Consider the following 27,829-nt stretch of genomic DNA (forward strand, 5'->3'; position numbering starts at 1 on the left):
AGATCAAGGTGAGTTGTTTGTTCAAAAGGAAAGGAAGGCAAAGGGTGGAGATCCTTGAGTCTAGATATCAGATCTTTCATGGAGACAGAAGAGAAGATGGTCGAACATTGTAATAGTGTGAAAATTCCTACGCAGGACTTGTCTTTGGCCAAAGTTACATGTACTGGTAAAGTTGTAGCTACTGAGGTATCTAAGTAGGGTGGCGTCACATCGCCTATAAACCCCTCTACAGAACCAGGGTTAGAACCGATTAGTGCTTGTAATGCCTCACTCTCAGTCAAGGAAGATGGACGCAAGTCCCCTCAGGTTAGAAACAACAAGAGAGACTTCGGTATTTGGAGATGAGCTTTGATCTGTGAAGCAGATGCATTAGGTGCAGATTGGGGGGATCTGACTCTTGCAATTAAAAATTGCTTGCGCCCAACGATGGCGACGAAGGTCAAACTAGGACACTGGGTAAACAATAGGAGTATGTTTTGGCTAAGCAATAAGGATGAGACAACCTGTGTTTGAGGGTTGGGAGTTGTGAAGAAGAAGGGTTATTCGTTCTTCTTTAGATCCTGGTTTGCATATTGCAACAAGCTGAACCCCAAATGGGAGATGAAAGGGTCTTGGGTTCGGATAAGAGGCCTCCCTTTCCACTCGTGGGACGAACCTGTTTTTAAAAGAATTGGGGCATTTTTAGGAGGATTCTTGGAGGTGGACCCTACCACAAGGTGGTTAGAAAAACTCGATTTTGCTCGGCTGAAAGTGGGTCTCCCACCATGGATATTGCCTCGCAGAGGACAGGTGTGGTTGGAGGGGCTCTGTTATAATCTTACGATGGAGATAGGACTCGAAGACTCTATGGAGAAGAGTAGTTTTCTTGTAGCTCTTGTGTAGCAAGTCCGAATAGCAACAGTTGGACCCCAAGAATCGGGTGACCTCACAACAACTGAAGAAGTCTTAGGGGTTGGAGTAGAGAAATGTATGGACCAAAAAGGAATAGAGGTGGGGAAGAAAGGGCTTGGAGGGAAGATACTGGACCTGGCAAAATCCAAGCCCCTTAGGTTTTGCGTATGGGACAAGTTAAAGATTTTGAATTTCAAACTGAACACATGTGGGGGGAGGATGGACATGTTTAAGGCGAAGAAAGGGACACGTAAGTGGGAACTAAACAATTGGCTAAGAAGTTGGGTCAGGTGGAAGAAAGGTTTAGATACCGTAAGTAGCTTCATGATACGAGGTGATGGCTCAATCAATTGACCAAGCCCACGGAAGGAAAGATGAAGTTTTGGGCTTGGATACCCAACAGGATACAGCTGTTTGGGGCCCAAACAAGTCCTTAAGCAATCAATCCAAGGGTTGGGCTATGGACCACGGGCTTGGTCTGACCGCTAACGCAGTATTTGGTCCTCATGATGAGGCTAGACTTACTGAGCCAACAAAAGACATATCGAGAGCAGGGTTGGGTCATGAAACAAAAGGGCCTCAGGATGGTTCATCAGGCCTATTAGACTCAGATTGGGATCTAAAGTCCTCGAATCAATTTGTGCTTTCACGGGTCTATCTCAGCAAAGATGAGGTCTCTACAAAAGGGGTTTCTCGTTGGGGGAAGTAAGTGGTGGCAAAGCTTGCAACGATCGTGCAATGATGCAAGGACCTGTGTATTCGCAAGTTGGTGCCATTCAATCAGGAAAACAAGTGCACACTGGATCGGGTAAATCCGAGAACCAAATCAATTTTATATTTATCATAATATATATATATATATATATTTAAAAATAAAATATAATCTTAAAAGACAAAAGGTAAAAACATTCAAACAATACTAAGTCTCAAACCCTTTTCTTAATTTCTTTCATCTATTCTCTCTTCTTCAAGTTCTTTGAAGAAAACCTAGCCGTTCTTCTCCCTCGCCACTCGTCACCTTTCTTAGCTTCTTTCATCTATTTTCTAATTTTTTCATTATTTTCATTTTTAATATGTTATGTGTGATGCTTTGTTTATGTTGAAATAATAAGTATGTTGATGCTTTGTTTATGTGTGTTGTGTGTTATGCGTGATGCTTGGTTTCATGTTTATTTTGCTTAGTTTTAAGTTTTAACTATTTTAATTTTACTCTTGAAAATAATAAGTACGAGAACCAAGAACCGATCTGAACAAAGTTTGGTTTGGATTGGTTTGTTTCTATACGGTAATTGGATTGGTTCAGTTCCAAATTTGTAAAAGCGATCATGTTTGGTTCGGTTCTGATTTTGCCACAAATCCGAACCATGTGCTCCCTTAAGGAAAACCGCTAGATTATGACAGGAGCAGAGATCCTATACCTGTTTCGGCAGTTTGGGATATGCTTCGATCTGATCTGTGGAGCTCTTCTGTCAAAACTCTTGATCCATGGCTTCCGATTAATTTGAGCAGCAGGAAGTTAGGCCATGGTTAGTCTAGGAGATGAGCTTTGCCTCACCTCCCCTCAGTGTCCTTTTCGGTATATTCTTTCCCAATCTCTGAGAAATCTATTTTCTTTTTCTAGAGCAGATTTTCTTTGGCTTCTCTATGTTTCTCGTGGAACTTTTCCTTGTTTGGTTGGGTTCGTGGTGTCTCTTTTCCTGACAGATCTCAGAATCCTACAACCATGACTAATTCTCTTCAAGTTTGTGAGTTCTTTGAAGACAAGGACGGAATAGGGGAGATTGGAAGAGATGCTCTTTTGTTATCTTCTGAATTGTTACCTGTGATGCAGATTTTAGATGAGGTGAATAGTTCAAATCAGACAGAGGGCTATAGGGAAGGGTATCGTGTCGACTGTGAGTTGGATGAATGAAGCACAAAACAAGTTGAAGATTGGATACAATCGAGTTGATGTTGAGCGAGGCCATGAAAGTAGCCTAAGGGTGGCGATAGGGGATTTGAGAGAAAGAATCGCATTTGTGGAACAATTAAATCAGTTAAATAGAGAGTCCGGCTTGTGTGAAAGCAGAGTTGGATCAAGGAATACCGAATAGTCAAGAAATTTGTAGTTACAAGGTTAGTTAGACTAACAAGGTAGTCGTGATAGCACCCTTGGAGACTGCTAGAAGGATGGTAAGGTCTGGTTTTAACTTAGTAGGTGGTTTCCTTGGTCTTGGGTCAAGCTTTTGTTTCCAATGACGTTAAGACTTTTATCTTGTAATGTGAGAGGTTTGGGGGATAGGAATATGAGGGCTGCGGTGAAAGCCCAAAAATCCAATTTTTGTAACCATTCTGGAATCGAAGCTGGCTGATTGTAATGACAATATCATCAAGGACCTCTGGGGGGTATCAGTTGGGTTTTTCTTCCTTCTATAGGCTCAACTAGTGATATCTTATTGATGTGGAGAAAGTATTTAATTCAGGTTTCGGACAGTCTTGTAGGGGAGTTTTCCATTTCACTGTTGTCATTTTCTCAGCATGTAGAACACCAAATGCAGATAAGAACTTTGTGTTTTCACTGCACTCTTTTGGGGTTTTTATCGTTTCTCATTTCAACTAGCATGCGTGGCTTGACTATTTTACAGATGTTTATTAACTTAAAATGTTGGCATTATTATGTGTTTTTTGGCTTTCTCATACAATTTTTCATGTTTAGATTCTGGATGATGACGGACTTGCTTCTCCTGGGGAAATAATTAGACCTCATGACATCTATATCAATAAACAGTCCCCTATCAACACAAGGGACGCTATTACCTCTTCTATGTCATTACCAGATAGGTTAGTTATGTCTGTTCCGGTAGAAATATTAAGAGTGCATTCTACAAAATTGCTGTAGCTTACCTTCTTGGGAACATGCAGTGCGTACAAAACTGCTATACAGACATACAAAGGTCCTCAAGGGGAGACAGCTGTTGTTGATAGAGTGGCACTCTTCTCAGACAAGGATAATAATTTGTGTTTCAAATTTATAATTCGTCACACTCGTAGACCAGAGGTAATTTTTTATGTACACTATACTATTTCAGTTACATTTGGACGCATTAATTTCATCTCAATTTTGAGGTTCATTATCATCATTAGAGCTTTTCTGATGCAAACGAGACACAAGAGTGCACCATTTTCTCTATTTCTTTGTTGATGTAATTTAATCTGAACATTCAGATAGGTGACAAATTCAGCAGCAGACATGGGCAGAAAGGTGTCTGTGGGATCATTGTTCAACAGGAGGACTTACCCTTTTCTGAACGTGGCATATCCCCCGACTTGATTATGAATCCTCATGGATTTCCAAGGTAAAACTTTTATAATGATCTGCGTTGTTCTTACTTGAGTACATCTCTTACAATTTATATTTTAATTTCTGCTTCTGTTCAAATTACACACACTAAACACATTCACGATGACCATGAATGTGCATTTGAATGAGGACAGCTTGTATAAAAAAGTTAAATATTGCATAAAATAAAAAAATAGAAGATTTAAGTGCCAACATAGAAAACCCAACCGGCTAACCTTTGACCAGTCTCTGGTTTTTAACAGATGTCAAAAACTAGTCAGTAAAACCCTGCTCAAAATTCACGTGGAAACTATCTGATTGAGTTCAAACTTAAGACACTTGAAGTTAACCTGTAGACTTTTCTACTAGTTAAATTTTAGCCCCATCAAACTACTGAATGGAGAGTTATGCTCAAGTGATTAGGGCCAGATCATCTATATCTTGTTTTCTGGGTATGCCTGTGATCTGCCCCTTGCTTCTTATTTTTCTCCTCCCCTAGTCTTTTAAATTTCCTCTTCATTTATTGTTTTGACCTTCAGAAAATGAATTTGCAGTACTACTATGATCAGACTTAGAAGTTAGGAACAATGGGTACAAGAGCAGAGCTAGATTTGGAACCATTTCAAAAGTTCAAAAACAGCAAAGAATATGTGAGTTCGTTTTTTAGTACAACTCACCTAATTTTAAATTACTGGTATCGTGAACTTATTAGTAATTTGAAAACCCGGAGTTTATGGGTACAAGATAGTATGATATGGTGGAAAAAATATGGTACACTTTGCTGCTGTAGATGACATCATTATTACATTAATCTAAAATATGTAATATTTAGAAAAGCTAAACAAATTTGATTTATAGGACAATAATGGTACTGTAAGTAAAACAATTAACATACCGATTAATTTCATTAATTAAAATAGTTTTTGGATATGTGTGTATACAGTATACACACCCCTTCTATATTGTACTGGTCATGGGATGTAAAGAGATGCATCGCTCAAAGAGCAATGCGCAGTACAAGATTTTTAACCATGGTCCTATCCAAGCTGAACTACAAAATCGTAAAGCATATTTTTTTTGTATCCTTACCAAATCAATAAATACCCTTGGAAAATCATAGCTGAAGAGGCAACAAGTCACAGAAAAAACTCGGGCAATCAGGATGTTTGTTAGCCTAGTCTAGTTGCTTGAGTTATTAACTTGGTGGGCCTGAAAATGACGGCTAAATCCTGATTCAAGCGACTGAGTCTTTCAACATTGTTGCAAGTATACTTGGTAGCTGCTATTCTTAGATAAGATCAATCAGGCTTTCGGTTTCTGTGATATATCCCTCCTCCCCTTTTTGATAAGCAAACGGATTAGGGCTAGTATTTGGTAGGTGAAGACGAGTTTTTTGAAACCAGGGCATGGTATCACCTCTAACAGACTTTAACCAACACACGCATTTCTCCTTCAAAAATGTTTTTATGTACATTGTTTTTTGAATTTATATGCCTTTTGCACTTCTATCCCCTGGCATGGTTTTAATTGTATTTTGTTTGTTGAATTAAATGGTTTATGAATCATTTAATTTTGAGCTTTTAATAGCATTTCATTATATTCATATTTCTCTTGTGATGGTCAGTCGAATGACAATAGGGAAGATGATAGAGCTTCTTGGAGGCAAAGCTGGGGTTTCAAGTGGTAGATTCCACTATGGCAGTGCATTTGGGGAACCAAGTGGCCATGCTGACAGAGTTGAAGCTATAAGGTACCCAATTCTCTTACTTAACGAGAAAAAGTGCTCAATTGTCTTGATTGAATCCAGTCCTTTACAGGCTCAAAATGCTTAGACAAGTTATTTATTAAAAAAAAAAATGCTTATACAAGTTTCTTCCTTTGTGACAGTGAAACCCTGGTGAAGAAAGGCTTTAGTTACAGCGGCAAGGACTTCCTCTATTCAGGTTCTTCTATTATCCTCTGAAACTTCACATCTGAAGTAAATATATGCAAATAAACCTTTGACGAGATACACCTCTTACATTGAAATAAGTTTAGGATGGATACCAATTATGCTTTAGCTTGGTGAAATATTAAATGGAGTCAAAATAAGAGTGTAGAAGTAAGAAGCACTAGTGAACCAAAATGAACGTAAGAGGCAGAGGAATCAGTTGGAATTTTTTTCACCTATGTAGTTAGGATTTCTGGAAAAGGAGGCATTGTTGTTATCATGAACATTAATCGGCTGGTAAATGGTGACTGAGATTTATCTTTAGGCCCAAGATAATTGTTAAAGTTGGGAATATCATAGGCATGTCTTTTGATGCTTGCAGAGGATTCTTACTATGCTTAATCATAAATTTAAGATACAAGGTGGTTTCTCTTGATGCTTCTTTTATCTTTTTCTTTTTTTTGATAAGCAAACGGGTTAGTAGTTTGTAGGTGAAGGTGGGTTTTCAACACAGATCGTGGTATCAATTCTCACAAACTTTAATTCACTTAACAAGTTGGCACCTTCACACACATTTGGGAACCGAAATGCTTAAGGATGTTTTGTCCAGAACGAGCAGGAGCTCCCTGCCATTTTCTACATTGAATTTATACAAGATTGATCAACTCTTCTATAGATCCATGATTCTCTATCTTTTTGGCATTGGACTAGAATCAATGGTCAACTCTAAAGTAGTGGTTGGTTGATTGATCAGTGGAAAGACAGGGATGCCACATTAAGGTCTTGTCGGCATTGTTTTGTGGACAATCATGTAGTGATGGAAATTGAGGGAGGATGTGAAATGTTTCTTGCTATTGTTTAAGATATTATTCTATAAGATAACTAAGCAATTCTATCAATGCATATAATCTAAAAAAAATTACTTAAAGAGTCATTGTTTATTACAAAATCTTATTACATTTATCGATATTTTACATGAGATTGATAAGAATTAGTAACAAAAACTTGCCTGCAGAATCTATATTGAATGTTGGATATAGTAAACCCATTATCGGGGTATAAAGTAGTACATTACAGAGTGAATTTGCCATTCTACTTTGGTTCTCAGCATAATCCTCTTACATTACTTTACGAAGAATGAACCAAGTTATTATAAACGTTATTTTTCATGCACTTACATTTATATAAGAAGCAATGGGGTTGTGCCACTAACCATTAATTAATGATCCATAAATTATTTTATAACCTCCCTTGTGCACTCATGCTTATATTGGCCACAGGCAATGTGAGGCAACAATACATCTCCCAAAAACATGCTTGAAATTATCAGGACAAAGACCTCTTTAACATAGACCATCTTTATCTATCCCCCCCCCCCCCCAAAAAAAAAAAAGGAAGAAAAAGTTAAATCATCGTCATTGTCTTTACCTTATCCAGAGGATTAAGTAGGAAACTAATCATACTTTGCCGTTCGACTCTATTTTCATCATTTCTATAATTGCTCATTATAATTAGGTAAAATTTGTGTAAAGAGTTTGAGAAAATATGATACAAGGAGAACAATGAATCATCTTTTCATTAGGTCAATTGGATAAATATTATTGTTTGGTAGAGGAACATGGGTATTTTTTTTCTTTTTCTTTCGAGTGTTTTTTTCAACAATACAGTGAATGCACGATATTGATTTGACTTAAATAATAAAGGTGTAGTCCAATGTAGACTTGAATCATAAGGACAGATGATATGATGGTTTGGTGCATTATTATCATTGAAGAAATGATTCCTGAATACTTTCTTTTACTTTCTCAAATGTACCTTGAACATTTTCCTAATGATTTTTTTATTCTCTTTTCTATCCTTGAGTTTTATTGTTTTGCACACGATACATAACCATTTTGGTGTCATTTAATGTATGGGTAACTATTGTCAAGTGTTTTCCGTAACCCATTTATTCATGGTAATGATTCTTTCAATTGCATGTTCCAGGTCACATTGGGTCTCCACTACAAGCATATATTTTCATGGGACCAATTTACTATCAGAAGTTGAAACACATGGTAAACTATAATCCTGAAACTTCTAGCCACATATAATTTGGATTCTTGTTAATTTTCTACTCTTTTCACAAAGCTGGAGATGTTGAAGTGAAATGGTGTTTGGGGAGGATGATCTTGACCTTATGGAGATAATCCTCGCGAACAATCAACCCTTGACTCATCTCCATGTTGGACCCATGAGCATGTGTCACTTAATGTGTCAGAAAAGGTGTCCCAATATTCCATATTATTAAAGTGGGCAGATCCTTGGCTAAGAATTGTGCGAAAAGATGTAGTATGCGGGGAACTTGCTTTTCTTGTATTAATGGATGCTGCATCTGTGAGCACACTTTAATTTTATTTGTTAATGTTATTATTTTTATTGTGCCCATAGCATACCCTAGCTGTGTCGATGTCGTACCCAGGCAGCATAACCTATGAGAAAATAGAATGGTCCGACGACTAACTAGTACTGGAATTTGTAATGAACTTGTGGAAAGGAAAAAAAAAAGAAAGAAAGAAAATGTTCTCAGCTAGAAGGCACAATCTTAGAAACACTACTATACTACTACTACTACTACTACTAAATATCTATTTGCACCGCTAACAAGTGCTGGAATTTGTAATCAACTTGTGGAAAGGAAAAAAAAAAGAAAGAGTGAAAATGTTTTCGGCTAGAAGGCACAATCTTAGAAACAATGGGCATACTATCTATTTGCACCATTCTTCACCAAGTAATCCATCCAGTCATTAGCCTCCTTGCTCCATGAGCTATGTTCGAAATGGATGCTGCATCCTTGTCAGATACTTCATTTTTCTAGTGTTATGTCGACCCTTAGCTAGTGCTGGGAATCTGTAATATAAGAATGGAACGAAAAAAGGAAAAAGAAAGAATAAATTATGCTGGCCTGAAGGCATGATCTAAAGCAACTCACATTATGAATAATGCCTAGGAGCACAATAACCCATTAACTTGTTAGAGTACTAGATATGGAGCATTGTAATAAGGTATATCTTGATACCCCAAATCATCTACAAATTCGGTTAGGATTAAGATAAGATCTTATTAGATCTACCTAGATCTGACTAAATATGAATTTGATTCTTTTCTTATCTATATTAACTCTATTAGGGTTCATTGTCATCATCCAAGAGAATCAATCGATTTCATTCTTCTACATGGTATTAGAGTGGGTCTTTCAAGGACCTGTGATCTATTGATTGAAGTTCTTGGTATGTTCTTCTGCCGGCGGTGATATCACCGCTGATGGACCCTCATTAGTCCGTTCAACACCCATTCCACCCTTACTCTGTCATCTTGACATTTTATCAAGCATATGATAAGGATCGTTCTTATATTCTGCTTCATCTAGTCTCTATTACCATTGCATTCCAGATCCAATAATCATCATGAATGTTCCATCATCTTGCCAGGTTTTAGATAGCGTCTATGTTCTTTTTTGTAAATGTCATGTTTTTGGACGAAGCTAAGGTGGTGGTTTTGGCTGCATGTGTGCCAACGGATTTGGGTTATGCAAGACAAAGACCATAGTCGTTGGGTTGCTCATGAAAAAGCATACTTTGGAGGGGTCATATGTGAGCATAAGGCAAAGAATAGAATTTGCAAGTGTGGATCAAACAACACCTATACCCTTGCACGTGCATACATAAATCCTTGGATTAATATGAAGTAATGCTCCAGTAGTCCCAGTGGCTATTTGCCCCAAAGAGGAAAATTTTATTCTCCGCCCCCATCTTTCCTTCAAAGTCCACCCTAGCCTACATCCATCCATCTTTCTTTAAAATCCAAACCATTGAGATTGAACCATTATAGATGAGCCCATCCGACCAGCCACTTAAAAGCCCAAATTATTGTGTATGTTGTTACATACAAATTATTGTACTTGTTTTCAGTCCAAGTTATCCCATTTTTCATGGCCGAGACCTACTTTTCATTCTCTAAGCCTCTTGATAAACTTGCCCAAGATCAAATACTATCAATTTGTATGGCTCAGCCCATCGTTTTTTTTAACTAGTTTGTTGATTGATGAAAACCCAAATTAAGGTCAATGATAGAGCCACATTGAGACCATCTGAGACCCAAATGAGGCAATGGCCAATGATTGAGCCCGTAATGGATGGAGCTTACATTGAACCCATTTCAAGGTCCAAAAGAGGTCATTCAATAATATTTATTTTCCGGGTTGTCCATTTATATTTGAGGTGATTTGATTTGTTTTAAGCTATATAATCATTGGGATGTCTTCTTGAACAACGTGCATTTGGCATTGGCATTGGCATTGGGGACTCTTCAACGATCTTGATCGCCGAGGCGATCGATTTCAACAAATTCATGATAGTTCATCCCCAATTAGCATGAGTTTTAGGGAGGGTGTTAGAGTACTAGATATGGAGCATTGTAATGCGGTGTATCTTAATACACCAAATCATCTACTGATTTGGTTAGGATTAGGATGAGATCTTATTAGATCTACCTAGATATGACTCAATATGAATTTGATTATTTTGTTATCTATATACCCTATTAGCATTCATTGTAATCATCCAAGAGAATCAATCAATTTCATTCTTCTAAATAACTACCATAACGGTAGGGCTGTCAACGGATATATATATCGATTCGAATATAGGTATATCCAAATTGGAATTTGAAAAAAAATATTTGATATCAGAATTCGAATTTGAATCCGACGGATATTTTCAAATAATATTCGAATTCGAATCCGATTATCTTATCGGATATCAGATATTATATGATTGGATAGCAAATCACAATCGAATTTTGCATTCCCCCTTGTCTTCAACCCCGTAGCCAAAAACCCAAGAAATTTTTAAAAAAAGATTGGGGAAAGATTGAGATACATCGATTCAGTAATCTTCAAGCTTTGTGGTCTATCAATTTTAAACTACAAACCACAAAGAAAAATAGGCTTTTTAGAAATATTGAAACATATGAAATTTTTTATTGAAAAATTAGGGGTTTTCTTTCAAACCACAACAGATGAAAGAGCATGGTGGTTAAGTGGTATAAAAGCTTGACAATATCTAATTTATGAAGAAAAATTAAGGGTTTACTTGGCTCCAGAGAGAGAGAGGTGAGGTTATCTACCTGTACAATTGCTGGAAATCCATCAGTGTTGGCAGGCTGCTTCATACTTCCTCATATGAGAGATGAAGGGTGATTTGAGTTTTGGACGAAAGGGTTTTTTAATGTTTTAAGATAACAAAATCTTACTTTATAATATTATTATTATTTTATCAAATTGGATCAGATATTATCGAATCAAATACACCACTATCCGAATCTGTATCTGATAAGGATTCAGATGTAAAAAAATATTTGAATCCGATATCCGATTTTTCGAATACCAATATGGATTTGGATTTCGTCCATCCATTGACAGCCCTACATAACGGGTTTCTGTTACACCCATAGCAAAAACTCCCACTTTATTTTATCAACTAGTGTTACCTGCATTTTCTACACTCAAATTTCTGTCCAGCACACCAATGGTCAATAGTACAAATGGACTTTGCCCCTCTCCAGGCTTTGCTTTCTCTTCAGAATCCTAAAACTGTACCAAGAACGACACTTGTCTTCCATAATTCTCTGAATGGTCAGGCTTACAAACACAGTCTATGCCATCTTGAACACAAAAGTAGCTGTTCCCTCATTGTTGGCTTGCACTGTCTCACACCACTGGAGTTTCTAATGCACAGACAGTTTAAACAGTATCTCATCTCTGCATGAAATTGTAGGTTGGAAAATTCCATAAAATAGTACTAGGCTGTGTGCCTCATGTACCCAGGCATGCCTAAATATGTCAGGCAAGTGCTACATTAAGTGTCTTTAGGTTCACGGCTCAAGATCTTCTCCTTTAGTGCAGGCACCCTAACCATTTGCATTTTGATTTGTTGTGATTTTTTAGGTCCTAGATAAGATGCATGCTCGAGCTAGAGGACCCCGCGTCATGCTAACTAGGCAACCTACTGAAGGGAGAAGTCGTGATGGAGGTTTTCTATTTTAAACTCAAATTCTCTGCATTTAAAATCCGCTTTTCCTTTAAATTTAATGGTTATGTTTAATTATTTGACACTTCCAGGACTACGACTAGGAGAAATGGAACGTGATTGTTTGATTGCTTACGGTGCTAGTATGATGATTTTTGAACGCTTAATGATTTCAAGTGATCCATTTGAGGTTCAGGTATTTATGCATGCCTATGCAAATTTTAATTTTGCTAATATTGTTGTTTTTAGGATTGGCCTATAATAACTCAATTGCCTGCACAATTATCGCTTGGTACTTATAAAATCTGTGCATGAAATGCTTAGAGCATCTTTTAAAATCGCAACGCAAAATAGTTAAGAGCAACATCTCAAATGTATTTATTTATTTATTTTTGATTGATACAACTCAATGTATTCTTCGTAGTTTATTTGGCTGAATGGTATGGTACATGAGGTTCTGTTACATGCAACAAAATATGTATATTTATGAAAACATAAAGAATATCTCAACGCAAAATAGTTAAGGCTCAAGAGTTATATAGCTCATGTATTTTGGTAGTTTCTTTGGTTGAATTAGATTCTTGGTTCAATTTTACATTACAACAAAAAGACTCTTTTGCTTTATCAAGCAGAATGCTGGGAATAGGAAACCTTGTTTGTAGGACAATGTAGTATAATTTGGGTATGTGCAACAAAGACCAATGACAGCATTTGTGAGGAGGAGCCTTCTCGTGCTGACTGAAGGCTAAAAAAGGACTAGAAGTCCAAAAATGAAGTAGATTGATTTGGTATGCAAATATTTGAAAAAGTGCCTTTAACAGAAGAAATAGCTCCAGATAGAATTGAATGGAAAAATCGGATCCATAATGCCAAACTGAGATAGTTGGGATAAGGTGTTGCGGGAGATGGTCCAATGAGAATGTTTCTATTGAACTTCCCACTGAAGTATATTTCCTGAACGTATCCATTACTATCACTGTTTATCAGGACTTCTTCTGATCTTGTCTGTAAAGGTTCAACCCTGGAGATTAATGTGGACCATACTCAGTGTTGAGTCATATATCTTGTACTCATTGCAGCAATCATGTAAAAAATTGCATATGAATGTACATGGCGTCCAGTTTTAAGAGAATATGATAAACAGCTGGAATATTATAATACTAATAAGCTAAGATGCAAGATAAGAAATCTGACATGCATGACCCTTGTTGCAGTGTGAACTGAATAATGAAATCTTTTGAGCAGGGAGAATGCGTACCATGAACAACCTTCATAGACAACGGATTACTCGTTATTGTGATTATTTCATATTTTGTTTCTATATCTATTTCTACTATTTCCTTGTTTTGGACTTGATCTGATGTAAAACGCAATTATGTGGAATCATTTGAGATGATATTGTATAACAGTACACAAGATACTTTGCAACGCTACCTTCTTTTTGTCAGTTAAAAGCTTGAAATATTTAAATAACTTTTCTTACAACATTTTCTTTACACCAAATTTTTTTTTCTCAGGTTTGCCGGGTATGTGGTTTGTTAGGATATTTCAACCATAAGCTCAAAACTGGCATTTGTTCCACATGCAAAAATGGGGATAACATCTCTACCATGCAACTTCCATATGCTTGCAAGCTCTTATTCCAGGTGAGTTTATGCATATATAATCATTCCTTGTTTTTCCCACTATTTGTCATTTTAATCAACCACTTTTGAAGCATGCTTTAGTTAAATGTGGCTATCTCATGTAACTAATAAGTGCATCTACAAGTTGAAGCAAAATATTGGACTAATCGGTAGACAGCTTCAAACCAACGGTCACTCAAAAATTTCACCAAAAGCATTTTTATGATTTTTAGGAGACATTGCCCAATTACTAAGATAGCTTCCATGTGAAGCTTCTCTGCAATTTCCTGTGGTGAATGTCATTCCTGACCCCCTCCCCAAAAAAGAAAAAGAAAAAAAGATTGGAGTAAAGTATCTACTTCTGTTTTTGATCATCTTCATTTGGAATCTGGTGGTTCCTTGAAATCAGTTTTCGGTGTTTAAAGCGGCCTAGCGGGAGAAAATATTCTCACATGTTTAATTTCATACTTGCAGGAACTTCAATCAATGAATGTTGTCCCACGGTTAAAACTTACAGAGGCTTGATGAGCAGGGGTGTTCCGCACCAATCTGTGATATACTGAAGTGGGATATGTAGACCGATGCTGGCATTTTCACACATGCACATCTTCCTGAAAAGTATCCACTTCCCACTTTGGTGGTGTCCTTGCACTACTGGACAGAGGTAGCAGATGCACTCGCAAAAGAAGGTTTTATTTTAATGCTGGTATACCTGTTTCAATGCCTATTGTGGTTGCGAGGCTCATTGGTGATGATGTGCATCGCTTTGTAAGAGGTCTTTTTGTTCGACTATCCACTGCTATGGTGCTTTCTAGGATGGAGGACTTGCTATGACTATTTTGCAGAGCCTGAAGTGGGTTGCCTACCAAAGAGTGGAAAGAAGAAAAAAGTTTTTTTTTTTTCCAGCCTGAGAATGTATCTATTTATTCCATACTAAGTGCTTGATATCATTAATAACTTCCCTACAATACCATGAAGGGCTTTTAAGCCTTTTTTTCAATGCATTTATAACAGCAAGTGTTTGATATCATCAATAAAAGTTGTGGCTTTTGGTCGAGAATTTAGTAGTTACAAATCAAAATGCATTATAAAATTATTGACATCCCCTTTGCTGTAATGTGTTATTTGATGTGAGCATGACCCTGAATTTGCTGTCTTAATTTATTTTATTTTTGCTATGGAAATGATAGGGGAAACTTCTTTTACCATTTTTCCTTCTCTTTGGTAAAAAGCTTGGACAGCATCTGTGTTTGTGAGATTCAAATTATGTGATCTTGCAAATACGTATCTTGAACTTAAGCATAATAGTTGCATCAAATAAACGGAATTCCAAGTGTATATATGTACTCCCTGGTGCCAGTAATATAGTCAAATCATAGAAAATAACGATTGTACCTATAAAATTAATGAAAATCAACTTTTTTTTTCCTGCTAGCCAAGCATGGTGGTTAGAGATTAACGTGAAGCTAGATTCAACCTGATTTGAACCAAAAGGTCATGAGATCAAACATTCGACAGGCCTCTATTAACACAGCTATGATATACCTTGAGTGATTTTTTTTTTTAGCCAAGTCAAATGTTCAACCTCAGCCCTAAATGGACTAGGTGAGTTTGGCCAAGGAGGTAGTTGATCTGGGAGAGATTTTGCACAGAATACAAATTGCTACGAAGACAGCACATTTATCATCCATGTTTTCCCTACATCCGACATCATTTGATTTTCATTGTTTGTAATGTGAAGGGTTAAGCCCTACCTGATCCCTTCTCCTTCTAACATTTAGTTAAAACACGGCATGCATTGTACTTACAATGCCATAACCTCTAAAAAAAATTAATTTAAATAAGTTATACCACTCAGATTCACACCACACCAATACACTATTTTCTGACATTCTTCCTATTGTATGGTTGATGACCAGAAGAACATATTCATCGCACTGGATATTGTGTTTGATATGATAGCAGTGCAGTTATTGCATTCGTTTTGCTTTCAAGAATGCACGATAACCAGTCATTGTCACTCCACTTATGCTTGTTCTGCTCTTCCATCATATCCTCTTCACAGTGTCACCACGAAGACTTACAAATCCCTCACCAGCAAGAGTAGCTAGAGCATTTCGTAGCTGAATGATCATAAAACATAAATGGGAATCAGTGTACGCAACCAAGAAGCAATTTGCATGGTTCTTGAGAGAGATTCTTGACTTACATCATTAAGGTGGATTTCCACTGAGCTTTGCTTATTCAGCTCTTCCAATAACTGCAGGCGAAGAGTTCAAACATAGATGAGGCGTTAGAGAGTGATCTACACAGTTTCTAGACGTACGTTTTTGAAGAAAATTAACCTACTCTAACCTCTAATAGACGAGTTGAGGGTCCCCCGAGCTGCATCTTTTCCATTACTATGTTGCGAGTTGCCGACAACACATTTTCCCGTCTCATCCTTTCACTTGCAGATACTCCAGTCGTAATGAGATCCATGTCGATGGTCCCTGATTTAAAAGAAAATCATCATCACCAAGGGTGTGGCAGAATGCAAATAAATAAAAGCAAATGAAGAATGGGGCATGTAAACCTGACAACTATTTTAACACTACCACCCGGTGTCCATTTTTTCAATGCTTTCTACAACACTTCCAGATGCCTTTGGATCTTGTAAAATGGATGGCATCCAAGAGATGTAAAAATAGTCATTACATGTAGATGTCTCCTGAACGCGACCCATGAAGAATATATCTGCAATGAAAGTTTACCTGTGGCGTGATCCGTCGCTGACTGTTGCATAGCAACTTCAAGGAGTCTAAATGCCTCTGCAACATCCTGCTTTTCAACCTGCACAAATATGGAGCAATTGCTATCAAATTATTTTTGGTGGGAGATCCCAAATATTTTCCTCACAACTCAAGAGAACAGTCTACTTTCATTACACTAATGTTTACTAACCCATTCTGAGAAACGAATCCGTGCCAGAGCTTCGCTAAGACGAATTAGACTCTCAATTTGCCTAGGTGTTGCTGTTATCACCTTCAGAGGACATAAAAAATCCCGACATTAGTAAGAATAAAGGGTGCAGACATTAGGAAGAAAGAGAGGATTTAGAATCTTGATACCTTTTTGCTGCTTCCGGGGAAGTTTCCCCTTCTCCTCATTTTAACATATCCCCCTGTCAAGTCCTCTGCAGCTTCATCTGACAACCTTGGGTGAATGTGCCTTCTGGCATAGGACACGTATGCCGTTAAGGTTGGGACATCTAAAACATCGTGTTGTATGTTCTGCAGGTAGACATGACAATATGTCCCACCATGAGCCATCAATCAGTTAAGTATATACATAATGGAAAAAAAGCTTGTTCTGAAGTATAAGTGAGAGCAAATCAGACCTCAGTATTCTCAAAGTGCAATGCCACGATATGTTTAGCAAGACGCCTGTCTGTCTGTTCGTCGGCTTTGTCAAGAATCAAGTATATCAGATCAAACCTGAGGATGCAAATATTAGATTAGACAGGAGTGCTAGTCAAATAATGGACGGTATGTTAAGAGTCTGTATCTTCTCACCTCGATAGTAAAGTAGGAGGAAGGTGGATATTGTCAATCACAGATAAACGGGGATTATAACGTGAACCACTTGGATTTGCACAAGCTAACACTGAAGTCCTTGCGTTAAGGGAAGCAATGATCCCGGCTTTTGCTATTGAAACAGTTTGTTGTTCCATTACCTAGAGTTAAAAAGGTACAATTAGAAAGAAACAAGAACTTGTGCTTATATGGAATGTAGAAAAACAAACTTCAGAAATAATCACGAAAAAAGAAACATTACCCACCTCATGTAACATGCTCCTTGAGCTGTCCGACATTTTGTCAAATTCATCGATGCAACAGATGCCTCTATCACTCAGGACCAGGGCCCCACTCTCTAGGACCTGAAGGTTTTTTAAATAAAAATAAAAACCACTTCAAGTCAGTCCGAAATTGTGCAAAAACGGTAACACTAAAAAATTGAAAATTTTGCAACATAAGTACATCATACAGTTTCACCAGTTTCTGGATCCTTGGCAACGTATGCAGTCAACCCCACGGCAGAGCTCCCTCTTCCACTGGTGTAAATGCCACGAGGTGAGAGCTTATGTATGTATTGAAGCAGCTGGGATTTGCTGGTCCCAGGATCCCCAACCATCAGAATGTTGATGTCACCACGGAAACTAGCCCCAGAGGAAATCTTCAAAGCATTCCCACCGAACAACTACAACCAATATTAATTAATTATTGTGTCAACACCAATTGTTCAAGAATGTTGAGAAAGATAAATTAAATTGGTCTTTGTCACGTCAAAGCACGGGCAAGCAAAAATCAATTATTAGAACCTGGCAGAGAAGGCCTTTCTTTACATCGTCCAGCTCCCATATATTTGGAGCAAGTGACCTCGTCAGTTTGTCGTAAATATCGGGCTGTTTTGCCAGCTCTTTCAGTTGCTCAACCTGTATGAAAATTGTGAGAAAAGTTAATGATCATTGGCCATCACCAAGTCTTGAATAAGGAAAGGGAGATATGATCAATCTACTTTCTCAAGATAGTCATGGGGGGCATCTTCATCCCTGTTGCCAGAGCCATTGTCAAGTTCCATCGGATCCTCCGCCTGCATTCTCGACTTGTCTGTCTTCTTTAAATGAAGACAATCGATGTAAGTCTGTCATCAGAAGATTAGTTTATTCAGTTTGGATCATATTGTCAACCATAAGGTTTCAAACTAATGAATGAAAATATTAAACATGCCTTGAACAAAGATTTCACGGTTCGCTGCGTTGGTCCTACTCGAACACTCATTGCCCTGTAAATCCCAGTGACCTATAATATAACACAAGAAAAACAACAATTTTCAGTCAAACGGAGAAGGATGGAGCCCCTTTGAGTCCACATATGATATCAATGTATCATCTTCTCACCTCAACTCTATCACCTGGCTTTCCAGTGTCAACGAGCTTATCGTGCATTAACAAGCTCACTGTGTGTGGCGTCCCACCTTCAGGAATTTGATCTGGTGTCTCCTGAAGCCTTACAATCTGCTTATCGGCAAATCTAGTATTCCACAACAATGCCCACTTAATCAGAATTCAGCTTCACTCAAATTATTCAAGGATATCAACCAAACACATAAATAATTTGTGTACCTGCAGCGATTGTGAACCAGTGCCATGGAGTTCAAGGCAAGGCACTCTTCCCTTCCACACCTCCCAGGTTCACTGATTCGGCCTAATAACACCCATTATCAACAACCAAACAAATGGTTCTATCCAAGGTTTAAAATGCCATATCGATAAAATGTTTTGGTTAATGAAAAAACCAATTCAGTATTAACTGATACATTCGATACAAAGTCGAAACATTGAATTGTTTTGGGATGTCAACGTCTATCGGTACCAAACAATACATTCAGATATTTTAAACCATTGTTCTATAAAAAGATTGGACACAAATGGGCAAACAAAAATGAGAAAAATTACCTCGATCTACAACAACGGGATCAGAGAAGTAACCACATACGAGGCATCGAAATATTGCTTCCCTAATTTCGGGTATTATCGAACTACATCTAATGATCATTCCTTTTACAGATACCATCTTCTCAATATCTGATAAAATCATATCCACATAATTTCAAGTGTTCATTTGCATAGTCAATTAAATTCCATAAAAATCAAATTAAAAAAGAAAGTTTAAAAAATTAACCAGAGGGGTTGAGATTCCTCATCGATGTGGATGTTCTGAGGTTGAAAATTCGAGCTTGGATGTGTTTCTCAAATAGTGGGTTGATGCGGCTGACCATGTCCATGAGAACGATATCGAAGATAGCTAGTACCTCGAGCGGATACCTGACCATTTTGGTATAGAGATCGGAATCATAATCAAAAACATCTTGGGCATCAACATCGAGCGATTCTCCCTCTACTTCAAGAATATGGTGAATTGCCCTCATATATTTTCCCTCAATATGAGATGGGTCTTCGCGAAAGTTCCTCAGAAACCTGAGAATGGCGGCATTTACATCTTGTACACTAATGTTGGTTCCCCACACAAACATTGGTGGGGTCTCTTCGGCTTCGTCGCCTTCCCCGCCCTCCGATGAAGGCGGGGCATCGTCAGTTGATGTGGGGGTTGCAGCGATTGGGGTTTCTCTATTAGCCCTTCTCCCTCTTTTTCTTTGTGAACTAGAGGGTGTTGGGGTTGCATCTGTGGGTGTGAATCGAGAACGCTGAGGAGGTGGGGTTGCGTAATCCGATGGGGTGGTGGACGAGTATCTTCGCGTACTCCTTCGGCGAGCATTGCCGGGTGATGAGTTCGTATTGTCGATTGGACTCGAATACGAGTCAATGGGAGAGGATGGTCCTGTAATCGAGAAAGAGAAGTATTGAGAATCAAAAAACTCAAGAGCAAACAAAAAGAAATCAGTAAAATTAATACAGAGAAGAGAGACTAAATCTTACCCCCGTTTGGGTGGATGGGTGATGAATCAGAGGCCATGGAGCTGAGAGAGAAAGAGATTAGAGATGTGGGTTTGCAGGATTTCTTTTCTCTACAGAATGTATTTGAGGTTTTATTTTTTTGGCGGGAAATCGTTACTGTCTTTCCCGCCAAAACTTGGGTATGGTCCCTCATTCTTGACTCTTGAGTGAGGATTTCCTGTTAACACACCATGTTGTTAAGTTGTTAAATCAATAGCATAGAGACACATGTCCCACAAAAGGTAGGTCTCTCTCTCTCTTAGCCATTCTATTAAGGACTGTTCTGGAAATGGGCTTTAATCGGTTGGATTTGGGCCATTGTCCACCAAATAGGTTGAGGGATTCATGGGTCTACAGGATTGTGCTACGCAGAAAAAATGAGACATGAAGTTGGATAAAGTTAGTCGAGCAGGTCTGGTCATAAGTGCCACCCTAAGTTCGAGTGATTGTTTGCTTACGGACCAACACCCTTTTGACATGTGGTGCTGAGGACGTAAGTAATAATAAGAGAATTTTCATGTCTTGCCCACACATCCACTATTCAGAAATCTTTATTTTTAAGATTTCAAATCTTGACAAGTATTGTGTCACCCACATGGATTATCATATTAACAATCGAATAACACAACCTTTAAATTTCATGAAAAACTTTATGTTTAAAAAAAAAAAAAAAAATTTTGACTTAGATCAATGGGTATTGAAAAATGACGGTTACCGAACACTCAAATTTAAAATTAATTGCAATGGTGAAAAATATATATATTTTTTTTTTCTAAAATTCATAGAATTTCATCCTCTACAGCACTTTTGTATTCGATCATATTTTTGAATATAACAAAATCATCTAATTAGGAAATTTCGGTTTTTTACCATGGGCAGGAGAGAGAAAAATTATATTATTATTGTTGATATCATCGGTCAAAACAGTGTTCGTTTATGAGCAAACAATCACTCCCCTAAGGTCTCGAGCATTTCACCCAAGTTCAACTAGATTACGAGCCTAATATAACCAGCCCAAGTCCAACATGAAGTAAGTAAAATTTGGGCTTTAACTAAGACTAGGGTTGGTTCAAGTTTGGAGTCCATTTTAACTGATCCGACGGTTGAAACTGAACCAACTATCCCCAGTTTGGATCTATTTAATACAATATCGAAACTATCCTTTTGTCCTTTTCAAAGTGGGCCCATCATTGGGTTGGGCTACTTAGGCCTTTAAAAAATTTAACAAAGTTTAAGGTCCTTTAAAACTGTAGTCCAGTCCATGAAGGCCTCGTTTCGAATTGTTCATTGCTAGAGGAGAGAGAGCGAGGGAGTAAGACGAATCCTCAAACCTAGACAAGTACGCCAATTTGATGGGCCAAGTTTGGTCTTATATTTCCGACTTGTTACAAATTTTCCCTTCATAAAATCAGTGATTTCTAAATGACATTAATACCCCTCTCATTTTCAATCATTAAATATTACGAAAAAGATAAATTGTAAAACATTAAAATATAATTTATTTTTAAAAGATAAAAGAATAACAATATTTTAATGATGTACAATTTTCCAATAAGTGGTACTTATTTGAAACTTAAAAAACGTAAATAATTTTGTGGAGAGATAATTTGAAAGTAAGATTTGATGACTTATGTCAGCTTTACAGAAGAACTTGTAAATAATATTTTCTTATGTAAAAAAAAGTAAATAGTATTTTCTTTTTAGGGTGTGTACGGTAAAAGAATCTATGATTTAGACATACCGGTGAGTCGAGCTGGAGTAACATTGAACGTGACATCGTTTCACACACTGGTGTGCACAGAATCATAGATGCTTCTCACTCGTATCCCGATGAAAATTGTTTATGGTTTTGTACTATCATCCACATCAGTAATGTGTGAAACGATGTCAATTTTAATGTTACTTCGGCATTTTCCTTTCAATTGATAGCATGCTACTCTTATCATAATCTTCTCTCATAAAATAATCAAAAATGATCTTTGAGCTCTTCAGCCTCCACGGTGAATCATTTTTAATCCATTTAACCTTATCTTTGATCCATATTTCCAAACTCTTCTTGATTCATTGCAGGTTTAGAAAACTTTAGTTCTTTCAACCCGAAATTTCAACTTTAACTTGATGTTTGAAGTAGGTAAAATCTTTAGGTTGAAAATGAGAGTGAGTTATTTTATGTAAGAGGTTGAAGACCTTGGCTCTGAGAAGAAACTTAATGGATTTTAACCAGAGGCGACAAGGCATGTGGGTCATTTTCTATTATTCTATTAATGAGACTAAGGGCAAGGGAGGCATGTATTTGAAAAACAAAAACACATATCAAATATTCACCAAAATGTGGAGGGATGTGCAAAAATAAGTAATATTATCACAAGCTCTTCAAGTTTGGGTGTGTCCCATATCGCAAGTGCGATCTTAGTTGTCTGATTTACGTCGTGATCGCTTTAGAGATAAGGAAGATGTATTCAACAATGCACATATCTGATTGATGAACGTTTTGGGAGTCTTAAAGGTGCAAATTTAAAGAAGATGACGCCATATTCCTTTCTAACCTAAATGAATATAGTGATTGCCTGCATGAAAATAGACAGTTTTTTTCTTGACATTTCGATTATTGATGACTTTTTTATTAGTACCATTATGAAAATGTTAATCTGAAAACATCTACTGGTGGAGATAATCAGCTCAACGTAAATGAGCTATCCAGACAATATCAAAACATGTATTTATGATTACTTTTCGAGATCATGCTGTTTGCGCAAACATTTGATTAATCATTTTAATTTATGACTTATGGAAGATATATTTTTGATTAATTATCAACTCTTTAAGAGTATGTAATACAATAATAATTGATTATGGATGACGTATTCTACTTACACTTATTATTTATATTGAATATAGTGATTTATAATCATAAACCAGTTTTTCGGCTCTGTATTTTGTGAGAAATTAGTATATTTTATTGGGATGGAAAAATGGAATGTATCTTAAATGCTTTTAGCTAATTTAAGCACACCCCTTCAGATTTTGGAGAATATTTGAGATACCCTAGGTTTTCAAACTGTGGGTGTATCACTTGACTGTGCTCTTCAATAAAATAAAATGAAAATTGACCAATATACCCTTTATCTTCAACCTCCTGTTGAAAAGTTGCTCGTCCCACCCCATAATAATAATCAACATTCAGCTTCGGCTGGCTGGACTCTTTCATCTTAAAAGATAAAAACTTCAAGCTCTTCTTTATTATTTTCTTCGTTGATTTAGGGGACAAAATTGAAGTTAATTGAGTAATTAATCAAAACGTGGGGTCAATGAGTGGTGATCTTGTAAAATAAAAAGATATGTAATCAAATTTATCTTTTTCTCATAAGAAAATACATGGAAAGTGCAAAAGAAGAAAAATAATACTCATGAACTTAAATCTTTTCTCGTTAAGAAACCAATTCTAAACTTTGAATAATTTGCAATGGATCAAGATCAAATCCACAAATAATATTACACTGACGATAAGGCGGAAAGAGAGAGTACATCACTAGCTACCAGTGGTAGGATCATGAATGCACATGATGATGATGATATAGTACATCATTTAATGATTAGAAGAAAGAAAAAAAAAAGAGGAGGGGTTGGATAACCTTGAATGCATATTGTTGTCATGGTTAAAGGGTGAAAGCTTATTTTAAAAGGAATATCTCTAATTTTCTTTATTTAAAAGAACAAAATCATTGTGATTTGATGAATCTTGGTATGAAGACGATGTAATTAGAAAATCTGTATCATCATCATCATCGTGTAGATATATGCCATCAGGGTCAATTGGTTGCTAGTTTTAACGAATCATGACCCTCCATTTCGCAATGCTCAAGTAACATCAGCAGCACAATGTGCTGGTTTATCTATATATATAAAGTATTTAATTTCATTGATTGGTGTGTTATAAAACAGTTGATGATGTCGAAATATCAAATTTCAACATAAATAATTTTAAGGAACCCACAACTAAAATGTGCATTTTTTAAGAAATATGATGAAGAGCTCAATTCTGCGAAATATCAAATTTCAACATAAATAATTTTAAGGAACCCACAACTAAAATGTGCATTTTTTAAGAAATATGATGAAGAGCTCAATTCTGCCTATAAACCAAATTGTGTACATATAACCTCAAAAACTTGGTTTTAAGTTATACCTAGAAGCATGTATAGTTTGGGTTGGGGTATGTAATTACAGAGGTAGTCTTACACACTAGTAAAAATTTGATCTATTCCTACAAATCCATGTGGGTTTAAGCCTGCAACCTCCCATAGCCGTAAATTGTTATTTCCCTAAAATGTCACAAGAATCAAAGAGATGCGACTGAGTCTATTGATATTAATTCAAGGCTCAATTCAACAAGGTGTCAGCTTGCTAAGTTGGTTAAATAAAGTCTCTGAGAGTTGACGATCTGGTGCCTTGATCACCTACTAATTGTAAATCACTAATCTAGATTTTCCTAGCAAAAGATAAAAAATATATTCCACAAATATTTTTAACATCGATTCTCTCAATCTTCTACGATGTTTATAGTCGTAATCGAGGTTGAGGAAGGCCTTGCTAAAGTCTATTTATTAATGTAAATGTCACTAATTATAGCATATGGTTTATTGTTCCCCAATGCGTCCACAATCAAGTTCTAACTCACATATGTAGCATAAAGACAATTTTACTGAAAATTAAATGGTTTCTACATGAACTTGAGGATGATTTATAAAGACCATTAAATATATAAGCCTAAAAAATTAGCATTAAATCCTAATTAAAGGAAAATTTTAAGCAACCTAAATAATGGGAAAAAATTAATAGAAATAATCAATTGATACAAATCTTAACTAGGTCCTTCCTTGTTAAGCAATTTTCATTGGGATAGGATACCATAGCAGTGATACGATATGTATCTTATGCCCCACATTACTAAAGACCTCTAAGTGAAACTACTCCTGAGTGGACCCTTATTCACCAAACAACCTGATATCGTTATGAGGTACACTAATAATGATTTGATGTATCTCATGCACTGAATTAAAATGCCTTAATGCCTTCCTTATTGATTATTAATTAATCACTTTTAATGTTGTAAACCGCTTACAACATTACCATCATCATATGTTATGAGTGCAATTATAATAGAAAACTACATTTTGGTTTTTCATTCTAATATTATAAATTAATGGTGTAAGTGAACAATCCAGTTTCTTCAAATTCAATTCAAGTTTTAATGAAGTAAAATATGTCAGGATGGGTTGAGATTTCATGAGGATGTTTTTCAAGGCATGAACAAATCATTGCCTGGTTGGATGGTCTAAAATGTTATCCACATAAGCCCCATAGGCGTGAGTACAAATATGGAGTAGGAATAGGAAGCATTTCTATTCTAATTCTATATGTATAACCATAATTATTGAATTAAAGAATCTTAGAGCATATATTTTTCATACTCCTTGTTGCAAATCCATTTTTCATTTTAAGTCCTCTAATAAATTTTTTTCTCGCCATGTTCTTATCCTATATAAATAGCATTTTGAGGTTTCTTAAATCCGATTTAATTATATACAACATAGAAAGTAAACTGAGACACCCTCTCTCGCTTCGAGAAAAGATGAGCGGAAAAGGTCCTTCCTACCAACATTTGCCTTAAAAAAAGAAAAATTACTTATCAAAAATACCCTTAAATGCTTATTTCTAAGGTATATTTAATGCACCTTAATGCCTTCCCTTAGGACACATGTTAACAAAACCCCCAACATGTATGAAACTCCTTCCCTAAAATAGCTGTGGGAAGATACAACCTTGTTTGTGCAATTGTGCTTCTCCAATATCATGGTGGGATAGCATTGATTAAAGTACACTAATCTAATTAAGCATGTCAAACAAATACATAGACCAAACAACAAAACATGATCACATGCAAAAGGATTTTTATATATCTTGATGGGTCTTAATGTATGAATTAATAATGAAAGGAACATATATGTGAGGATGAGATACTTCATAAATTAGGGGAAAACTTCTCAATCTTTCTGTTTCGTTCCCATATACTAATTCCAGTAGCATTTTTATATGAACTACAATATTATATTATACTTCATAAATTATTTTGAGAGAGAGTGTGCAGGGTCCGACATCCCATACCCCTATATAGAAAAGAGTAATACTAAACTAACTCAAAAAACAAAAAAACATATCAGCCTCTTTACCCAACCAAACAAGAAACTTTAGGCAAGCAAATGGATCGGATAAATGGGAAAAGGGCCACTTAGTTCAAACCAAACAGAAAGCAAAATCCAAAAAAACCCTAGAAGAGATAAATTATAAGCTATAAGGAAATAAAATAATAATAATAATAATAATGAAAATAGTAGGGTGGTACACACATGTAATTATATTATTAATAACAATAAAAATAACAAAGACAAAAAGAAGATGATAAGCTTACTAAGTAAATCTGAACTGATATTTGAAACATTCTCATTTCTCATTCTCCATTTCTTTCATTTTTACCACTTTATTTTGTTTCAATGGATGGTAAAGTTCTAGTAAAAACAACTACTACAACAATGCACATATAGATAGACCAAAGATCCTAAGATTGAGTAGAGCTACATCAATACAAAGGAGAATGAGATACATTGTATCATTATTGATTTATCTCATCACTATAGAAAATTTATAGCTCATGATTGTCAGTGCTAATTTATTGATCCATTAGAGATTGACAAATCTCACCTTGAGATCCAAGTCAGGACAGATTAAGACCTATAAATAAATTGTCAAGCGCATGAGCTTAGAGTCGAGGAAAGTCCAACGGGGTGACCATCCTGATCTGAGATCAAAGTCATTATCACCATTTTTCAAGCAATTGGAACAAATCCTATGCATCTTTAAAACCTCTTCCATTTCCCTCAACTACCATTTAGGAATATAGAATCCACCAGAGGGGTCTCCAATGCAGTCTTCCAAAATCTCTTCCATTTTAGAATTTTAGGTTTTTAAACTCCAAAATGAAATACAGGTAAAGCAATTCCATTTTTTTGGGTTCCAAATTTTTTGATAGTTGGGTAGGGTTTTATAGAAATTTCATCTTAGACTGAATAAAAAAAATATTAAAATATTTAGGAATCACCATTTTGGAAGTCACGATTGGAGTGCAAACACCTTGAACATCCAAAATGATGGTCCATAATACTCACATTTCCATTATAGAATATCAAAATGGAATTTCCCCTTAGACTTGCTCTTAGAGTGCCAAACACACGAGAATCATGGGAACAAGATCATGAGGGGAATGTTGTAAAAGAAGGAGAAAAAAAAAAGAAGCTAAAATTAGGTATGAAATTTTCTCACTAAAAACCTAATCTACTGATCTAAATATTGGAGAGTCTTAATAAATATGCAGGGACACCTGTAGCATACAATGCATTCAAATCGAGATAACAATTAGATCTTTCCCAAATCTCAAGGAAAATT

General features: G+C 36.3%; 2 protein-coding genes across 7 annotated transcripts in view; one reads left to right on the top strand and one right to left on the bottom strand.

The window, feature by feature from the left end:
- Positions 1–14,970, top strand: part of NRPC2 (nuclear RNA polymerase C2) — a 58,887-nt gene extending 43,917 nt beyond the window's left edge. For 5 of the 6 annotated variants that reach the window (XM_086435987.1, XM_086435988.1, XM_086435989.1 and 2 more), the window contains 10 exons: positions 3,587–3,711; positions 3,793–3,928; positions 4,096–4,226; positions 5,835–5,960; positions 6,098–6,153; positions 8,127–8,197; positions 12,127–12,211; positions 12,301–12,404; positions 13,726–13,854; positions 14,308–14,970. In XM_086435987.1, coding sequence (XP_086292113.1) covers positions 3,587–3,711; positions 3,793–3,928; positions 4,096–4,226; positions 5,835–5,960; positions 6,098–6,153; positions 8,127–8,197; positions 12,127–12,211; positions 12,301–12,404; positions 13,726–13,854; positions 14,308–14,358 — 1,014 coding nt within the window. In that variant the 3' untranslated portion in view covers positions 14,359–14,970. Of the gene's footprint in view, positions 1–3,586; positions 3,712–3,792; positions 3,929–4,095; positions 4,227–5,834; positions 5,961–6,097; positions 6,154–8,126; positions 8,198–11,956; positions 12,026–12,126; positions 12,212–12,300; positions 12,405–13,725; positions 13,855–14,307 lie in introns of those variants that run through there. The other variant, XR_015176795.1, reaches the window with a different exon arrangement.
- A 223-nt stretch (positions 14,971–15,193) lies between these two features.
- Positions 15,194–20,467, bottom strand: MCM4 (Minichromosome maintenance (MCM2/3/5) family protein). Its single transcript, XM_086435992.1, has 18 exons — positions 20,312–20,467; positions 19,557–20,213; positions 19,331–19,459; positions 18,998–19,079; positions 18,773–18,905; positions 18,603–18,674; positions 18,391–18,516; positions 18,194–18,307; positions 17,860–18,072; positions 17,654–17,752; positions 17,388–17,548; positions 17,213–17,309; positions 16,944–17,105; positions 16,777–16,857; positions 16,587–16,665; positions 16,189–16,325; positions 16,043–16,093; positions 15,194–15,956 (listed from the first exon to the last, which is right to left on the bottom strand). Exons 1-18 carry the CDS (start codon positions 20,346–20,348, stop codon positions 15,882–15,884), a joined length of 2,505 nt encoding a protein of 834 aa, XP_086292118.1. The 5' UTR covers positions 20,349–20,467; the 3' UTR covers positions 15,194–15,881.
- Positions 20,468–27,829: the final 7,362 nt, after the last annotated feature.

The sequence above is a fragment of the Akebia trifoliata genome, chromosome 3 (genome assembly GCF_017979445.1).
Source record: "Akebia trifoliata isolate Shusen 1 chromosome 3, ASM1797944v1, whole genome shotgun sequence".
Classification (NCBI taxonomy): domain Eukaryota; kingdom Viridiplantae; phylum Streptophyta; class Magnoliopsida; order Ranunculales; family Lardizabalaceae; genus Akebia; species Akebia trifoliata.